The sequence below is a fragment of the Vipera ursinii genome, assembly GCF_947247035.1.
Source record: "Vipera ursinii genome assembly, chromosome: 1".
NCBI classification, from domain to species: domain Eukaryota; kingdom Metazoa; phylum Chordata; class Lepidosauria; order Squamata; family Viperidae; genus Vipera; species Vipera ursinii.
In genome coordinates this window covers 307,663,073-307,679,203 of record NC_139512.1, presented here as the reverse complement: position 1 = coordinate 307,679,203, position 16,131 = coordinate 307,663,073, and the positions used below count along the sequence as shown (strand labels likewise).

The window sequence follows — 16,131 nt, the reverse complement described above, 5'->3', positions numbered from 1 at the left end:
CGTGATGTCCCGGTGCCTGGAGGCGGTGCGGGTCTGGATGGGAAGGAACAGGCTCAGGCTTAACCCCTCCAAGACCGAGTGGCTGTGGATACCAGCATCTCATATTGTCCAACAAGTTCCATCTCTTTTGATGGAGGGATCGCAACTTGGGTGTCCTCCTGGATTCACGGCTTAATTTGGAAGATCATCTAACGGCCGTGACCAGGGGGGGCTTTGCACAGGTTCTTCTAGTGCGCCAGTTGCGCCCCTTTTTGGACTGAGATGCCCTATGCACGGTTACCCATGCCCTTGTCACTTCTCGCCTGGATTACTGCAATGCTCTTTACATGGGGCTGCCCTTGAAGAGCACCCGGAGGCTTCAACTGGTGCAAAATGCGGCCGCGCAGGTGCTTATGGGAGTATCTCGATACTCCCATGTTACACCACTCCTGCGTGAGCTGCATTGGCTTCCGGTTGCCTTCTGGGTGTGATTCAAGGTGCTGGTAATAACCTTTAAAGTCCTACATGGCTTAGGCCCGGGGTGCTTGCGAGACCACCTGCTGCCAATGTCAACCTCCCATCGCCCGGTTTGCTCCCACAGAGTCGGCCTCCTCAAGGTTCCGTCGGCCAGGCAATGCCGGCTGGCGACCCCCAGGGGGAGAGTCTTCTCTGTGGGCGCGCCTACCCTCTGGAACGAACTGCCTCCGGAGCTGCGGATGGCCCCTGACCTTCGGTCCTTCTGCCGTGACCTGAAGACGTGGTTGTTTCAACAAGTGGGCCTGGACTGACTACGATTTTTAATTAGGCTTTTTATTGGGTTAAATTGTATTTATTGTTTAATTCTTTCTTAAATTTTTTATTCTATGTTTTTTAATTTTTATTGTTGTGAGCCGCCCTGAGTCCTTAGAGAGAAGGGGGGCATATAAATTTAATAAAATAAATAAATAAATAAATCCTAGGTCCAATAAAAATTCTGTAGATGTTATTTTTTCTTTTCAAGCCATCATAAGTGCATTTATCATTTTTATCTCTTATAGGATCATGCATTGCTTGTTCAAAATGATACACAAGGGATTCAAAATTATTCCATACAGCCAAAACTGTATGCAAACTAGATGACACCCATTGGGTACTTAAAATTCGTCTAATTTTCAGCAGCTCAGTCCCCAGTAATTCTGCACATAAATGCAACACTCTGCAATTCTTTGGTGAAGCATGGTGTATGACATACAGTTTATCAATAAATGATTGGAATCTATTCAATAATAATAATAATAATAATAATAATAATAATAATAATAATAATAATAATAATAATAATAATAATAATAATAAGTTGGAAGGGACCTTGGAGGTCATCTATTCCAACCCCCTGCTAAGGCAGGAAACCCTATACCATTTCAGACAAATGGCTGTCCAGTCTCTTCTTAAAAACGTCCAGTGTTGGAGTATTCACCACTTCTGGAGGCAGGTTGTTCCACTGGTTAATTGTTCTAACTGTCAGGAAGTTTCTCCTTAGTTCTAGGTTGCTTCTCTCCTTGACTAGTTTCCATCCGTTGCTTCTTGTCCCGTTTTCAGGTGCTTTGGAGAATAGCTTGACTCCCTCTTCTTTGTGGCAGCCCATAAGATATTGGAACACTGCTATCATGTCACCCCTCACTCTTCTCTTCGTTAAGCTACACATACCCAATTCCAGCAACCGTTCCCTATATGTTTTAGCCTCCAGCCCCCTAATCATCTTTGTTGCTCTTCTATGTACTCTTTCTAGAGTCTCGACATCTTTTTTACATCGTGGTGACCAAAACTGGATGCAGTATTCCAGGTGTGGCCTTACCAAGGCATTGTAAAGTGGTATTAGTACTTCACGTGATCTTGATTCTATCCCTCTGTTGATGCAGCCTAGCACTGTGTTGGCTTTTTTGGCAGCTGCAGCATACTGCTGGCTCATATTTAAGTGATTGTCCACTAGGACTCCGAGATCTCTCTCACAGTTACTACTATCGAGCAAGGTACCACCTATACTATACTTGTGCATTTGATTTTTCCTGCCTAAATGTAGAACCTTACTTTTTCACAATTGAATTTCATTTTGTTAGATAGTGCCCATTTATTCCTGAAGTTTCCTTGGCAGCACCATCTACTGATAATTCTAGTCTGTGATTAGCACAATGCCAAACTATAAGAGAAGGAAAATGTTCTGACAGCAATTTTTTCACTCCACTTTTACATCCCATCATCACAGCGGCGTCATCGCATGCCAGAGAAATCAAATATTTTTTCAAATAATCTTCTGTCATCCCATAATAGTAAAGACATTGGAGTAAGGAATCAAATATTCCTGCTGCTGTTACTTTTTCAAGTTTTACCAAGTCAAAAAACAAATTTACTGGTGAATTTATTCCCATACCTTCGATACAGCATCGAACAAATAGTATGAGGGTAGTTTTTTTGCTTATTGTGGTTGATTCATCAATTGTCAATGAAATTTTATTATTGGATCAAACAATTTCTTTAACCACAGTTTTCCTCATTTCTTCACTTATATGATTAACAATATATAATCTTAAAGAACTTGCCATTGTGATAGAGGATTGCTACCACTGTTCCAGGGTTTGGCTAACTTAAATATGCATAGCATAATTAGATTTATTATTGCTGCTAAAGCTATGGATTACAGATTCACATTTCCCATGGATTGTCTTCTGCCCATGGGAGGGAAGCTTGGTAGATTCTAAATTTCATAATTTTAGTTATTCCTTTGTGGCAGAGTATATATGAGAACAAGCTGCAAAGGTCTTTAAAAATATGTTTCTCACATATTTATACTTTTGAATCATAAATATTAAATCTTTTTTTTCCCAATGATCCAAACTAATGCTTTAGAAATATAATTTCCAGTTTTAGCTACAGTAAACAAGCAAATTACACTAAAGCTAAATTTAATGTTACTTGTTAAAGATATTTACTATATTTCAGAATTAGTATTCTTTCAGTCACAATATTATTCCTATTCAATTTGGCTGATTTTAAAATGTGATGTAAAATCTTAAGCACATAAAAAGAAAACAGCAGAAACAGCTGCAAATTAACTCAACAGTTCTATGCTTAGCAACATTTCCATTTAATCAAAGTCCTTGCTCTTTCCAAATCTATTTCAGGGTTTACTTTCTATATACACAAACAATGGGAAATGAGTTTCTGGGCTGGTTCAAATTTTTTACACATTCCAAAAATTTCAGGTAATGTATCTGTTCCATATAAATATAAAAGCATGATAGGCTCTGTATTTGTACAATGGCCGATTATGTCAGTGTGCAGAAACGTGGATAATTACAAACAGAAGTTGCAAGGCCTCTCCTTGACTTCAGTGTTATCCTGGTGAGATAGTCAGCATATAAATTTAATAAATAACATTTTTTCCAAATGCCCCTAACAAGAATTGAATTTGAATGAAGTTTCAGAAAAGCAAATGTTCTGTGCTGGTGGTACTAAGCTCCCAAAGATCTAGCATGGGATAAATGAATTCTTCCTAATAAAAATAACTTCCTGCCTTTTTCTAATCATCATTTCTTCCCTACAGCAATTTAAAAAGTAAAACAAAGTGAAACAAACCACTACTCCCTCCATGCAGGGAAAATTTCCTTGAGTCATACTTGGATATCCTATTTGCAAATAATATCTTACTTACCTAGTTGAGATGGTGTAGTTGGGGAGCAGGGAGGAGTTGGGGAGTCTTCGCTGCAACTTGCCTGTGCAACATTTGCCTGCCAGGTCTTTTGGCAAGCTCAGCAGCAATTCCTATTGGCTTCCAAAAGCCAATAGCATAGCTGAATCAGGAATTCTGGGAATTGAATTCCATGAGTCATAAAAGAGCAAAGCCTGCAATAGGCTTAAGCCAATAGCAGCACAGCTTGTACAAAAGCTTTTTTTTTTTGCAAAAAAAAGGTGCTGGAACGCCGTTCTGACCGTTCTATGAGAAAAAAAGCCCTGCTCACAACAGTGAAAATCTCGGACAGGAGGAAGAGTGCCACTGGGCAGGCAGGCAGGTGTCTTGCTCAGCTTTGGCTTGGGGGGCACTTTTTTCAGTGCCATTGTAACTTTGAACAGTCACTAAGCAATCTGTCGAGGACTACCTGTACTTCATCACTTTTCTCCTATTTTTTGGGTCATCAAGTTTTTTACACCTTGCTAGGTGACTGGTGGTACTTGGATGTTGCCATATCCTAAAAGTGGTACAATGGGTGAAAAAGTTGAAAAGCCCTGGAATAGACTACCCTTAAATAGCAGTGTCAGGATACCAATAAAACCTGACCAAAACATAACAAAAAGTATAGATAAGAGTCTGAATGCTAGGCCCCTGTTATTCTAATCTAGAATCAGCAGGTTTTTACATACTGTATTGCAAAGCTGACTCCTATTTAGATGGTTAGTTTTCATTAAGTGAACTCTACTGGATAGTCCAGCCCAGGAAACTGGTTCCTCAGGAATACCAGAATTATACTTTATTGACATCAGCTGCAGTATAATATGGTTGAAAGTCTGTTCGTGTTTTTCTTACCCTCCCTCTTAGACCCCCAGAGAATAAGGGAGGAGTCATCCAAAGTCTCTTCTCAGGACTTAAGGCAGACATGTCAAACACAAGGCCCGGGGGCCGGATCCAGCCCGCAAAGTGGTTTCATGTGGCCCGCGAAGCCATCCTGGAAACAGTGAGGGAACGGCCCCCGCTGCCTTGGCCCTGGCCCAGAGACCCTCCTCCTGCCAGAGACCCCCAGATCTGTCCAACTTCTGCCCAGGCCCCCACAGGCACCCTTGATGCGAACGATGTAGAGCTGGCCACGCCCACCCAGTAGGCCATACGCACTCTAGCCACGCCCACCCAGTAGGCCACGGCCACCCTGGCCACACCCACCCGGCCCCTTGAGGGCAACCGCAATGCTGACGTGGCCCTCAATGAAATTGAGTTTGACACCCCTGACTTAAGGAATGCTTATGTCCATTGTGAATATGTAATGGATTCTGAATATTTCTTTCAAGACCGTCTCCTTGGCTCTTTACAGATTAATATTATATTTATGCAGTTTATTCTTCCTATTTAAAATGAATTTGTGAAATACATTTTGTTGGCTTCGACTTACTTTTCCAGCTTGCCAAGACTATTCTAACTCTGGGTGTTCTATCCTGTTGTGTGTTACTGCCAATTAATTTGATGACTTCCTCTGCATAAATTCAGCCAGTTAAATCAGAAATGTATGAAACTATTTATTATTGGTAGAATTTGTCTGCCAACAAATATTAACATTATTGATTTTTTTCATCCCTCCAAATTTATCCTGGGTAATTTGAATGTAGAACATTAGATATATACAGGTAGGCGAGGCAAAATTAAAACACCATCATACAAATGCCATGTCTTTCTTATGTTATTATGTCAGGCATCAAGATGGAAGCATGTAATGATATTTGCTTTATGACATTACAGTGTGCATGTTGTCATTTTTGTGTCATTACAGAAGGCAGTGGACACTGCAAGGTGTCATTTAAGTTTTCTGCCTATTTCGGTAGCCAGAAGCAGATCTCCACAATGATATCAGTAATATTTCCTTCTCTTTATTTTTACCCAAAAGTTCTCAACTACCTTACTACATGGAGTTTTATGGTTTTCATCAGATGTGTGCAACCTTTTACATGAAATGTTGCTTTGCTCCCTTACAATTTGATGTTGAGTTCATTATACATTATTTCAGAAAACTTGAGCACTTTACAATATAGCGCATGTGGCAAGTTCTGCAGCTATTATAGCAATGCAATATTCTTCATCTGAATACAGTTCTTCATGGAGTTTGGTTTTACAAAGCACAAATTCACATCCTGTAAGAATCAAATTCCCACCCAGGTCCGTTAAATAAAACACATGAGTTTTACACTTATTTGAGGAGCAACTTTCTAGAAGCGCAAAATCTTCAGATTAACATAGCTCTCCGATTCAATTCTGCAGTTCCCAAATTATAAACAGGGAGGTCTGGTTCTATATAACCATTTAAAATCATTTAAATTCAATGTCTGCTCCCCATTGGTTTGGCAATTTCATATTCAAACTTTAGTGAAAGCCATTTTCTTATATGTTTTAATTTACTTATTCCTTTGGATCGTGAATTCTTTAATTTTCCAAAAATATCTTCAATATCTCTTTCCGATCTTGGCTGTTCTCCATGTTTATTTTATTATAACATGCTTCCTGGGAATATAAATTTAAATTTAATTTCTGGTAGCAGGGTCAGTAATCCTTGAAATAATGGAATTTGTACCATAAGGTACATATTTCTGTAGTAACTAAGTAACATTGTTACTGATAGTTTGCAACAATGTGCACCTTATCACAAAAAGCAAAACTTCTTCTGAAGATTAAGACTGATTAAATTCCATGCTTCCATAGGCAAATTCCTAAGTACAAGTCTTGTCATTTCAGTTGTCATCCAATCCCTAGAGAGAGCCAATTTTCTTTAATGTCTGAACTGAAGAAAAATGTACTATTAAAATGCAATTCAGAAGTGATAAAAACTGTAAGTGGAGCAGCCAGTTTTTTGTACCTCCTATGTATACTCAGGGACATTGGGGCCACATTAATTTTTTTTGTATGTGATGTCCATCCCATGTGCAAATTAGCCCTGGAAGTGCTATAATCCGTCTTATATGAGAACCACCTGTCCCGGGAGTATATACATGCTTCTGTAGCTTTGTATAATTTAAAGCTCTGCTTCTCCTGTGCTATTGTTTTGTTAATTTTCAAGAGCCCTTGGTTTAGAAGGCTTTATGGGCAATTTGACTGGCCAGATGCTAATAAAGACCAATTTGTTTCTCCACAAGGAAGGTTTATTGATGTAATTTACAGCTGATAAAATATTAATTTCTTTCAACAGAGAATTTTTAAATAACTTTATTAAAATAAGCAGGCTATTTTAAAACAAGCAGGCTTTTTAATTGACATTATAAAAGTAGTACACAGCAAATATATTGTAATATTGTTAATGCTTCAGAAAATATACGGTTGTTGTTGTTAGCTGCGAAGTTGTGCTACGGTAACTCTCCTCAATTTCCCCCTTTTTCACACTTTTCTACATAACCTCTCAGAAAATAACTTTATAAATTCCTTTAGAGAAAGAATTTAACACCTCACCTGAGTTATTCCAATTCAGCAAAAATTTAGAGATGCAGTGGGGAACATGATCTCATGAAAGCTTACAGCTAAAAGCACTGTATGTGGCACAGCCCTTGAGAAAAAGATGAAGAGTTATAACAACCCATAGTATATAATGTAGGAGTAGTTTTGTTCACAAGTGGTATATAAAACGCTTGCACCAAAGGACAATGGCTTCTGCTCTGCATTAAGTGTTGATGTTTAAAGTAAAAATTCAGTCATTTACATTTCAGCAATTCTTTTTGTTTTATACCTGCCAAAGTATAAAGTGTTAATGAAAGGTCTCATTGCATTAGTTCATCATGGGGAAATGGAACATAGGGCCTTCTCTGCTTTGGCAGCCTAATCGTGAGATATTCTTCCTTCACTGGTTCAAGATTCACCCGATTTCAGCGCTTAGTTAAGACCTGCTTGTCTACACAAACCTGAAGATACAATCAGTTTTTGTTTGATTTGGTTTATTAAATATTGTGTTTTATTTGTTCTTTAATCTCTATGGTTGTCTATTCATTGTGCTCCATCATAAATCAATGATGTGAAGCAATTAAAAATATTTTAATAAGTAAACATCAGAGGTTATAGCATAGCTCTTCCTCAGTAATTTCTGTCCTAAGTAACTGATTATAATAGAATAGTTTCCAAAATTCTACTCTACTGATTCTACTGCTTATTGATATTCTACCTTACTAAGACCTCTGTTAAAGTAATGTGATTCAGTTCCCTTGAGGATCCCTTTGCTTTCTGCCACCCAAACTTGGGGACACCTACTTTTTCCTTTATTCCATTTCCATCATTATCTCATACTCCCATTAATTTATCTTTGCTTTCCCTTTGTTGTCTATGCTTTGAAATCTCTCTTCCCCCCTCCCTTCGAATTTTTGTTCCTGCTTAGGGCAGCTTTTCACTTGCATGCCCCCCATTTTTGGTTTTTTGTTTTGCTGGCTGCTACTTCTCCCAGTCCTACCTTCTGGTATTTATTTCATTTTATTGATTGCTTGCTTTTATTCTTCCCTTTCTCCTTTCCTCCCTCCTCTGAGCAAATACTGAATCTTCTTTTTTCATTTTCAGTACTGTTAATAGAAACACATATAAATATCTACCAAGCTAACTAACTAAAAGTAGAGAAAATTCTAGAATAATCTCTGAGGGAAAGAAGTTTCATGACCTGGATGAAATCATGGGCATGACCTCTTAAAGCGCAAGTGCACTTGTACAGATGGAGGTGATCCTTTAGGCATCTTGATCCCAAACTGTTTACAGCTCTAAAAGTAATTACTTATTGGAGCAATAAAGGAGTCATATAGTGAGCACTTTGGCAGCAATATTTTGAAACAGCTGTAATTTTTGAACATTTTGAAGGGCATCCCCATTCAAACACACTACAAAAGTCCAAGCAGGAGGTAATGAAAGAATATAGCAGAGACAAAACACTTAGAAAACAAAATAAGATGGAACTGAATCACAAGGGATGAGCATTTTATCTTTTATTTAATTAATTCATTTAATTAAACTAAATAGTAATTTAACCCCAAAATGGCAGGTTTTATTGTTTTCAGTGACTTGATGAACAGAAGAAAAAAATTAAAAATAGGGCGGTATAAAAATCTAATTAAATAAAAATTAAATAAATAAATTTCCATATAAGGAATGCATCTGTCCTTAATGTTTATGGAGATCTCAGTCATCTAGGTCATAGCTGTCCCAAAGGTGCTTTTTCAAAAGCCAACTGGACTTTCTTTGTTTTTCCTTGAAGAAGTTTTGTTTCTCATCCAAGAAGCCTCTTCAGTTCTGACTGAATGGTGGAGAATGGAAGGATTTATATTTCTTGCAGTCATCTCATAACTGGCACTCTTTCTGAGAGTTCCTGAGGCCACTTGGAGGTTTATCTGTGTCCCCAGGATCATCTGAATAGTGCAAATGAGTGCAGAACCTTCTGTTGTAAACACAGTCCTTTCAGCAGTTCCAAGAAAGTTCCACACTCATTTGCACTACTCAGGTGACCCTGAAGGCAGAGATAAACCTCCAAGTGGCCTCAACAGCTCTCAGAAAGAGTGCCAGTTACAAGATGACTGCAAGAAATATAAATCTTTCCATTCTCCAGTTGCAGATTTCCCAAAGGTGCTTTTTCAAAAGGCAACTGGACTTATATATCTCTTTTGCTCCAATTTCCAAGCCATTCAGAACAATTGTACATTTCTTATTTCTATCAAATAAAAATAATTCTACCATACATATTATAGCAAAATTTTATACAGTTGCATTTACAGTTTCAACTGAAAAGAATATCCAGATGAGAGTGGCACTTGAGCATAATTTAATTCTTAACTTGTATTTTGTGCTCTGCAATGAATATTTATACTATTGTACTATAATAGAAATATTGTACTATTGTTGGCAAATTTACTATTACAAAGGGGGAAAAAATAGATCCAGGAAACTACAGACCTATCAGCCTGACCTCAATACCTGGGAAGATTCTGGAAAAGATAATCAAACAACAAATCAGCGAAAACCTTGATGCAAACAAAGTTATCACTGAAAGCCAACATGGGTTTATCAAAAACAGATCATACCAGACAAATCTTATTGCATTCTTTGACCAAGTGACACAACTAGTGGACCAGAGGAATGCTGTAGATATAATTTATTTGGAGTTCAGTAAGGCATTTGATAAAGTAGATCACAACCTACTACTTGATAAGATAGAAAAATGTGGGTTAGATAGCATCACCACCAAATGGATTCGTAGATGGCTGACTGGCCGTACTCAGCGTGTGGTCCTCAATGTAACTGCATCTACATGGAAGGAAGTGTGTAGTGGGGTGCCCCAGGGCTCTGTTCTGGGCCCAGTGCTCTTCAACATCTTCATCAATGATTTGGATGAGGGGATAGATGGGATTGCAGACGACACCAAGCTGGCAGGAATAGCCAATACTCCAGAAGATAGGCTTAAGATACAGGAGGATCTGGACAGACTCGAACACTAGGCACTATCTAACAAAATGAAATTCAATTGTGAAAAAAATAAGGTTCTACATTTAGGCAGGAAAAATCAAATGCACAGGTATACTATAGGTGGTACCTTAGTAGTAGTAACTGTGAGAGAGATCTTGGAGTCCTAGTGGACAATCACTTAAATATGAGCCAGCAGTGTGCTGCAGCTGCCAAAAAAGCCAACACAGTGCTAGGCTGCATTAACAGAGGGATAGAATCAAGATCACGTGAAGTACTAATACCACTTGGTAAGGTGCCTTGGTAAGGCCACACCTGGAATATTGCATCCAGTTTTGGTCACCACGATGTAAAAAAGATGTCAAGACTCTAGAAAGAGTACATAGAAGAGCAACAAAGATGATTGGGGGACTGGAGGCTAAAACATATAGGGAACGGTTGCTGAAATTGGGTATGTGTAGTTTAATGAAGAGAAGGGTGAGGGGTGACATGATAGCAGTGTTCCAATATCTCAGGGGCTGCCACAAAGAAGAGGGAGCCAAGCTATTCTCCAAAGCACCTGAAAGCAGGACAAGAAGCAATGGATTGAAACTAGTCAAGGAGAGAAGCAACCTAGAACTAAGGAGAAACTTCCTGACAGTTAGAACAACTAACCAGTGGAACAACCTGCCTCCAGAAGTAGTGAATGCTCCAACACTGGAAGTTTTTAAGAAGAGACTGGACAGCCATTTGTCTGCAATGGTATAGGGTTTCCTGCCTTAGCAGGGGGTTGGACTAGATGACCTCCAAGATCCCTTCCAACAACTACTACTTCTTCTTCTTCTTCTTCTTCTTCTTCTTCTTCTTCTTCTTCTTCTTCTTCTTCTTCTTCTTCTTCTTCTTCTTCTTCTTCTTCTTCTTCTTCTTCTCCTTCTCCTTCTCCTTCTCCTTCTCCTTCTCCTTCTCCTTCTCCTTCTCCTTCTCCTTCTCCTTCTTCTTCTTCTTCTTCTTCTTCTTCTTCTTCTTCTTCTTCTTCTTCTTCTTGTTATTAACTGTTGACTATATCAGTACACTATAAAACAATATTGATAATTATGGCATAAAAAGTTATTTTAAATTACATTTTTCTTACTGCTAATGTACATGTCTTCTAATTAGTAAGATAAGGAGAAAATAATTATATATAATGTTTTACTTTCCAGATTTCTACCATTTTCATATAATGTGCCAGATGACTATATTCCATCCATTCAGAGAGCAAGCAAATATGGTCAGTCAAATTATGGACTCAAGTATTTCCGGGAAGAACACCCAGATAAATGGATAACAAAGAAGGTGAGCTATATACAAGGGTAAGATACTGTACAACTTCTTAAGGCTAGTCAAAGCAATTAGATATAATCCACTGAATCCATTTCTACTAAAATTAAATAACAGTTCATTTGGAAAACTATAGAATGTTATTAGTAAACGTTTGATGTGAGAATAAAATATGTCCTCAAATTCTTTTTTCTATATCTCACCAAATAACTGAGACTAGAAATTATTAATTACTCTGTTAAAAAAATTTCCTGCAGTATCCTGGTACAAGTGGCCTGTAGTGATTTTCTTGAATTTTTTTTACTAATAATGGAACACCATTATGACAGGGCAGGGAGGAGTTGAATGTGGAACTAATCTTGCTTCCTCTGCTGTAATGATTAAATGAATATGTGTTCAACAGTTTTTAAAAATAGATTTCAAGAATAGAACTCCTTGACTCTTAACTCAGAGGTGGCAGAGGAATTCCCCAGATTTATGGTCCTGGGGACTTCAATCTGCCTTCTCTGGGAGTTGGGTTTCAGGTGGCTCAGGAGTTCATGGTTACTATGACAGCCCCTGGGCCTATCACAGGCCACACACATAAGACAGTGGTCACACACCTGATATCTTCCTCTCAGAACAGTGGAGATGCAATCTGGAAGTGCTGAAGGTTTTTTGACTCCTTTGTCATGACCTGGTGGTCATGAGATTCTCTGGCACTATCAGAGAGGCGGGGGCTATTTGATTGGTGTGTTCCCAGTGGTTGATGGACCAAATGGGTTTCAGAGGCAGCTAAGGATTATTCCTGATGATCTGCTACATGATTCATCTGAGGCCCTGGTCGTCACTTGAGGGCACAAGAGGACCGCTGAGGCCATGGAGTGGATCACACCTATGCAACCTCTCCTTCCCCTTGGATCCTGACATTCTCTGTGGTTTATGGAGAAGTTGAGAGAGAAGAATGGATGAAGAAGTGCCTGGAGTGCTGTTGGAAATCAACAAGGAACTGTTGTGATTCAGGGTCAGCCTGTGGGTTCGGCAGTTGGGTCAGACGATTCAAAGGAGGAGGAGGAGGGGTTTGGAGAGCCTGCAGAGGACAGTTCTGAGGCTTCGCAGAGCTCTCAGCCAGGCCCCTCCCATCTGGTTACTACGCAGACCCAGGTGTGTGAGCCTGACAGCGTGGATGAAGATGACCCACAGCTGGCCCTGTTCAAGGACGGCCGACACAGGAGCAGTCAATCAGGAGTAAACAGAGGAAGGCAATAGGGCACCTCGGAAGGAGGCAGAGAGAAGCCACGCCTTGAACTGTTTAAAAGGGGAATGTGTGGGAGGGCTGGTTTGCTGAAGGCAACCGTTTGAATAGCTCCTGTTTTAGTGGTTCGTATTTTGTTTTGCTCAGCTTGTTCTGTTTTGGATCTGTTTTGTGTAAATAAATTTGGCAGACTTACTTCCAGCCTTTTGCCTTTTGTAAAGGGGTTGTCCCTGGCTTTTATGCAGGGCCGGTAGTAGGCTGGAACAGAACAGGAACAAACTCAATAAGAGTAATAGCCACTATTAAGGCCAATCTCATGAAGATTCTGAGCAGCTTCAGAGGTCCCTGGATAAAGTGGACTATCTGGATTCCTTTCAGTCCAGATTCAGGCACTGATTACACTTTTGGGTGATCTCTGCTGGGATGGGGGTATTGCGTCCATCCTTGTTCTACTTGATCTCTTGATACTATCAACCCTGGCATTTTTTGAGAGTTAGAAGTGTGTGGCACAATATTGTGCTTGTTGTCTTCCTTTCTCCGTGTTATACTTTTGAGCTAGCTTTTTGGAGTTGAAGATGGGGGGGGTCACAGTTTTTTATGATCTATGGCCGGTCCCAATTTGTACTGATTAAGAGTGAGAAGTCCCGCTATGTGGGAAGCTGCAGGGTTTAATACTTTCTTTGGTCCTGTTTAATATTTATATGAAGCCAATATATGAGATCATCAACATGAGGTGAGGAATCATCAATATGCTGATGACACCTGGTTGTATATCTCTGCTACTGGTGAGTTAAATGATATCCTTTCTCAATGCTTGGAGGCTGTAACAGTGTGGATGGGAAAACAGTGTTCAAGTAAACCCTGGTAGATTGAGTGGCTTTGGGTTTGGGGACCTTCTATATCTGGGGATTTATCATCTTTTGGTCCTGAATGGGGTAGAACTACCCCAAATAGACCCAGTGTGAAATTTGAGGGTTCTTCTGAACTCACATATCCTGTTCAAAAAACAGCTAGCAGTCATAGCCAAAGGGTCTTTGCACAGCTTCATGTTGTGCACCATTTGCACCCATTGCCAGATTGAGAGATTCTACTCACAGTCAAATCATACCCTAGTCTATTCCCAGATGGATTACTCTGTAATATGCTCTGCATAAGGTTCCCCTTGAAGAGTATCTGGATGCTTCAGCTGCTACAAAATGTGGTAGCATGGACAGTTAGGTATGCTTCAAGAACCACACACCTTACATTTCTGGTTGTTGAGCTGCATTGGTTACGAACTAAATTAAAATCAGGAGAACTAAATAGAAAAGCTAAAAATTAAGATGATGAGTTGCTCTTACTTGCTCTTACCCTGCAGTGGTTCCTGCCACAGTGGTAGCAACTGCAGATTCACTGTTTTCCCTCCAAGAATTTGAAAGTCTGAGCCCATGTAGTAAAGGTACAAAGGATAAACTCGTAAAAAGCTATCAAGAGTAAATGCCTATTACGAAAATTGTGACATGAACAAGTCATGATACGTTACAATGTTTGTTTATCTTAAAGTGCATTGTTTAGAGAAAGTTTCTTGAATCAAACTGTCTGAGCTCTTTATCTCCATATGTTCAGCTATATATCTTCAGAAAACATCAATATGATTTTGCGATCTTTGTTTAAAATAAAAATGTGCATTTATTTTGCTGAAATTTTACATTCTTATATACTGTATATATATTCTAATACACAATTTTTAGCTTTAAATTTTGCAAGTATACATACAAATTTTGGATGTGATTTTGAGCTGAGAACTGCATTTAAAAATTCAGAGACAAGCACAATATGAAGGAAGTGATATTTTAATTTGTAAGGACAACTTTGGGAACCAAGCTCAGGCATCCTGATTAGATGGCCAGGCATTCTGTTCAGTTTAAAACATGGTGCTTTCACTCTTGTTCCTGAAACAAAATCTGAGGAAGAGATTGGACAACCCTTTTTCTGGAATGCTATAGTCTCCTGCTTGAGGAGAGAGTTGGACTAGAAGACCTCCAAGGTCCCTTCTCACTCTGTTATTCTGTATATTGGTATAGACTGAAAATCCCAAATGACTAATAATACATTTACAGGAAACATGAAGTTTTAGAAATGAGAATGCACTAGGCACCAAAAATGTAATCAACAATGGTTTGCCCTTTGTGATAAGAGCCTTGGTGGAACAGTGGGCTGATGCCTCCTTAAGTAACACCAGCTGCCTGCAATTAGTGCAGGTTCGAGTCCCACCAGGCTCAAGGTTGACTCAGCCTTCCATCCTTCCGTGGTAAGTAAAATGAGGACCCAGATTGTTGGGGGCAATAAGCTGACTTTGTAATAATGCCGCTTGGGGGGCCCGAAAGCCCTAATAAGCAGGCATATACATAGAATGAAGGCTATTGCTAAGCACATTGATTTGTGCTTTAGATTGTAAGCCGCCCTGAGTCTTCGGAGAAGGGCGGGATATAAATGGGATTAAAATAAAATAAATAAAAATAAATAATTAAGGGATAAGAATTATTAAGTAATCCTCCACTTGTCAAAATGCTTACAAATTCATATCCATCAAAATGAAATGATAGTCCACAGTCTTTAATACAAAAAATGAAACTTCTATAAAGATTTTAGACCAATAACTGCTAATGGCAGCAACTGTAGAGATGTTCCTTCTCTCCCAAAATAAAGAAGTGGTATTTAAGATCTTACTCAGCAGTATTTTATGGCATACACCTTGTTTTTGGTGATTTACCAGCCAGCTTTTTTTCTCCTTATTTGCTCCTGTATATTTGTTTTCAGATAGAATTTTAATATACTACAAAGTATAAAAATAGTACTCCAAACAATTAATTTAGAGAACCTAAGCATATTGCACAGAACATAAAGTTGACCTTTACCGTCTGCAGCTTTTGAAATGAAGTGGGATGTGGAAGACATCATAGGCTTAATGTGGCACATCGCTGTCTGCAGAAACTTGGGTGGGACTGTGACTGCCTGCCCATTGCACCCGGTGATTGAATCTGCTGTCACCAGCATCCAGATAATAATGAACATTGAGCTTAACGACCGTTATTATGATCATCATAATTGATGTGCGAGTGTAGTGTGTGGGGATCATTACAGCTAAACTGTATGATATGTATGATAGAGGAACATGGCGTGATTATGGATAATTTTATTTTTACACACTGATTGGGATAAAATATATTTTCAACAGTCTTTTTTTTTTAAAAAAAAATAGTATGTACAGATACACATGATCCAGCCTTGCTGCAAATAGCAATTCTTTTAAAAAAGAAACGTTTTCATGTTACTAATATTGGTAATTAAGATAATTAATGGCAAAAGCAATTCTTCTTCAGAATGCAGGTAATATTAATCATCTGCAAAATTAAAAAATTAACAATAATTTTTAATTTAATCAAGTTCCAATATGATATATGATTTGCAAAATATTACCGAAGAATAGGTT

The 16,131-nt window shown here is 38.8% G+C and overlaps 1 protein-coding gene across 1 annotated transcript in view; it reads left to right on the top strand.

Moving 5' to 3' along the window:
* SPATA17 (spermatogenesis associated 17) overlaps positions 1-16,131 on the top strand; it is a 98,396-nt gene that overhangs the window by 65,407 nt on the left and 16,858 nt on the right. The window contains exon 9 of the mRNA XM_083348782.1: positions 11,308-11,440. Within this exon, the coding sequence (XP_083204908.1) occupies positions 11,308-11,440 (133 nt within the window). The remainder of the gene's footprint in view (positions 1-11,307; positions 11,441-16,131) is intronic.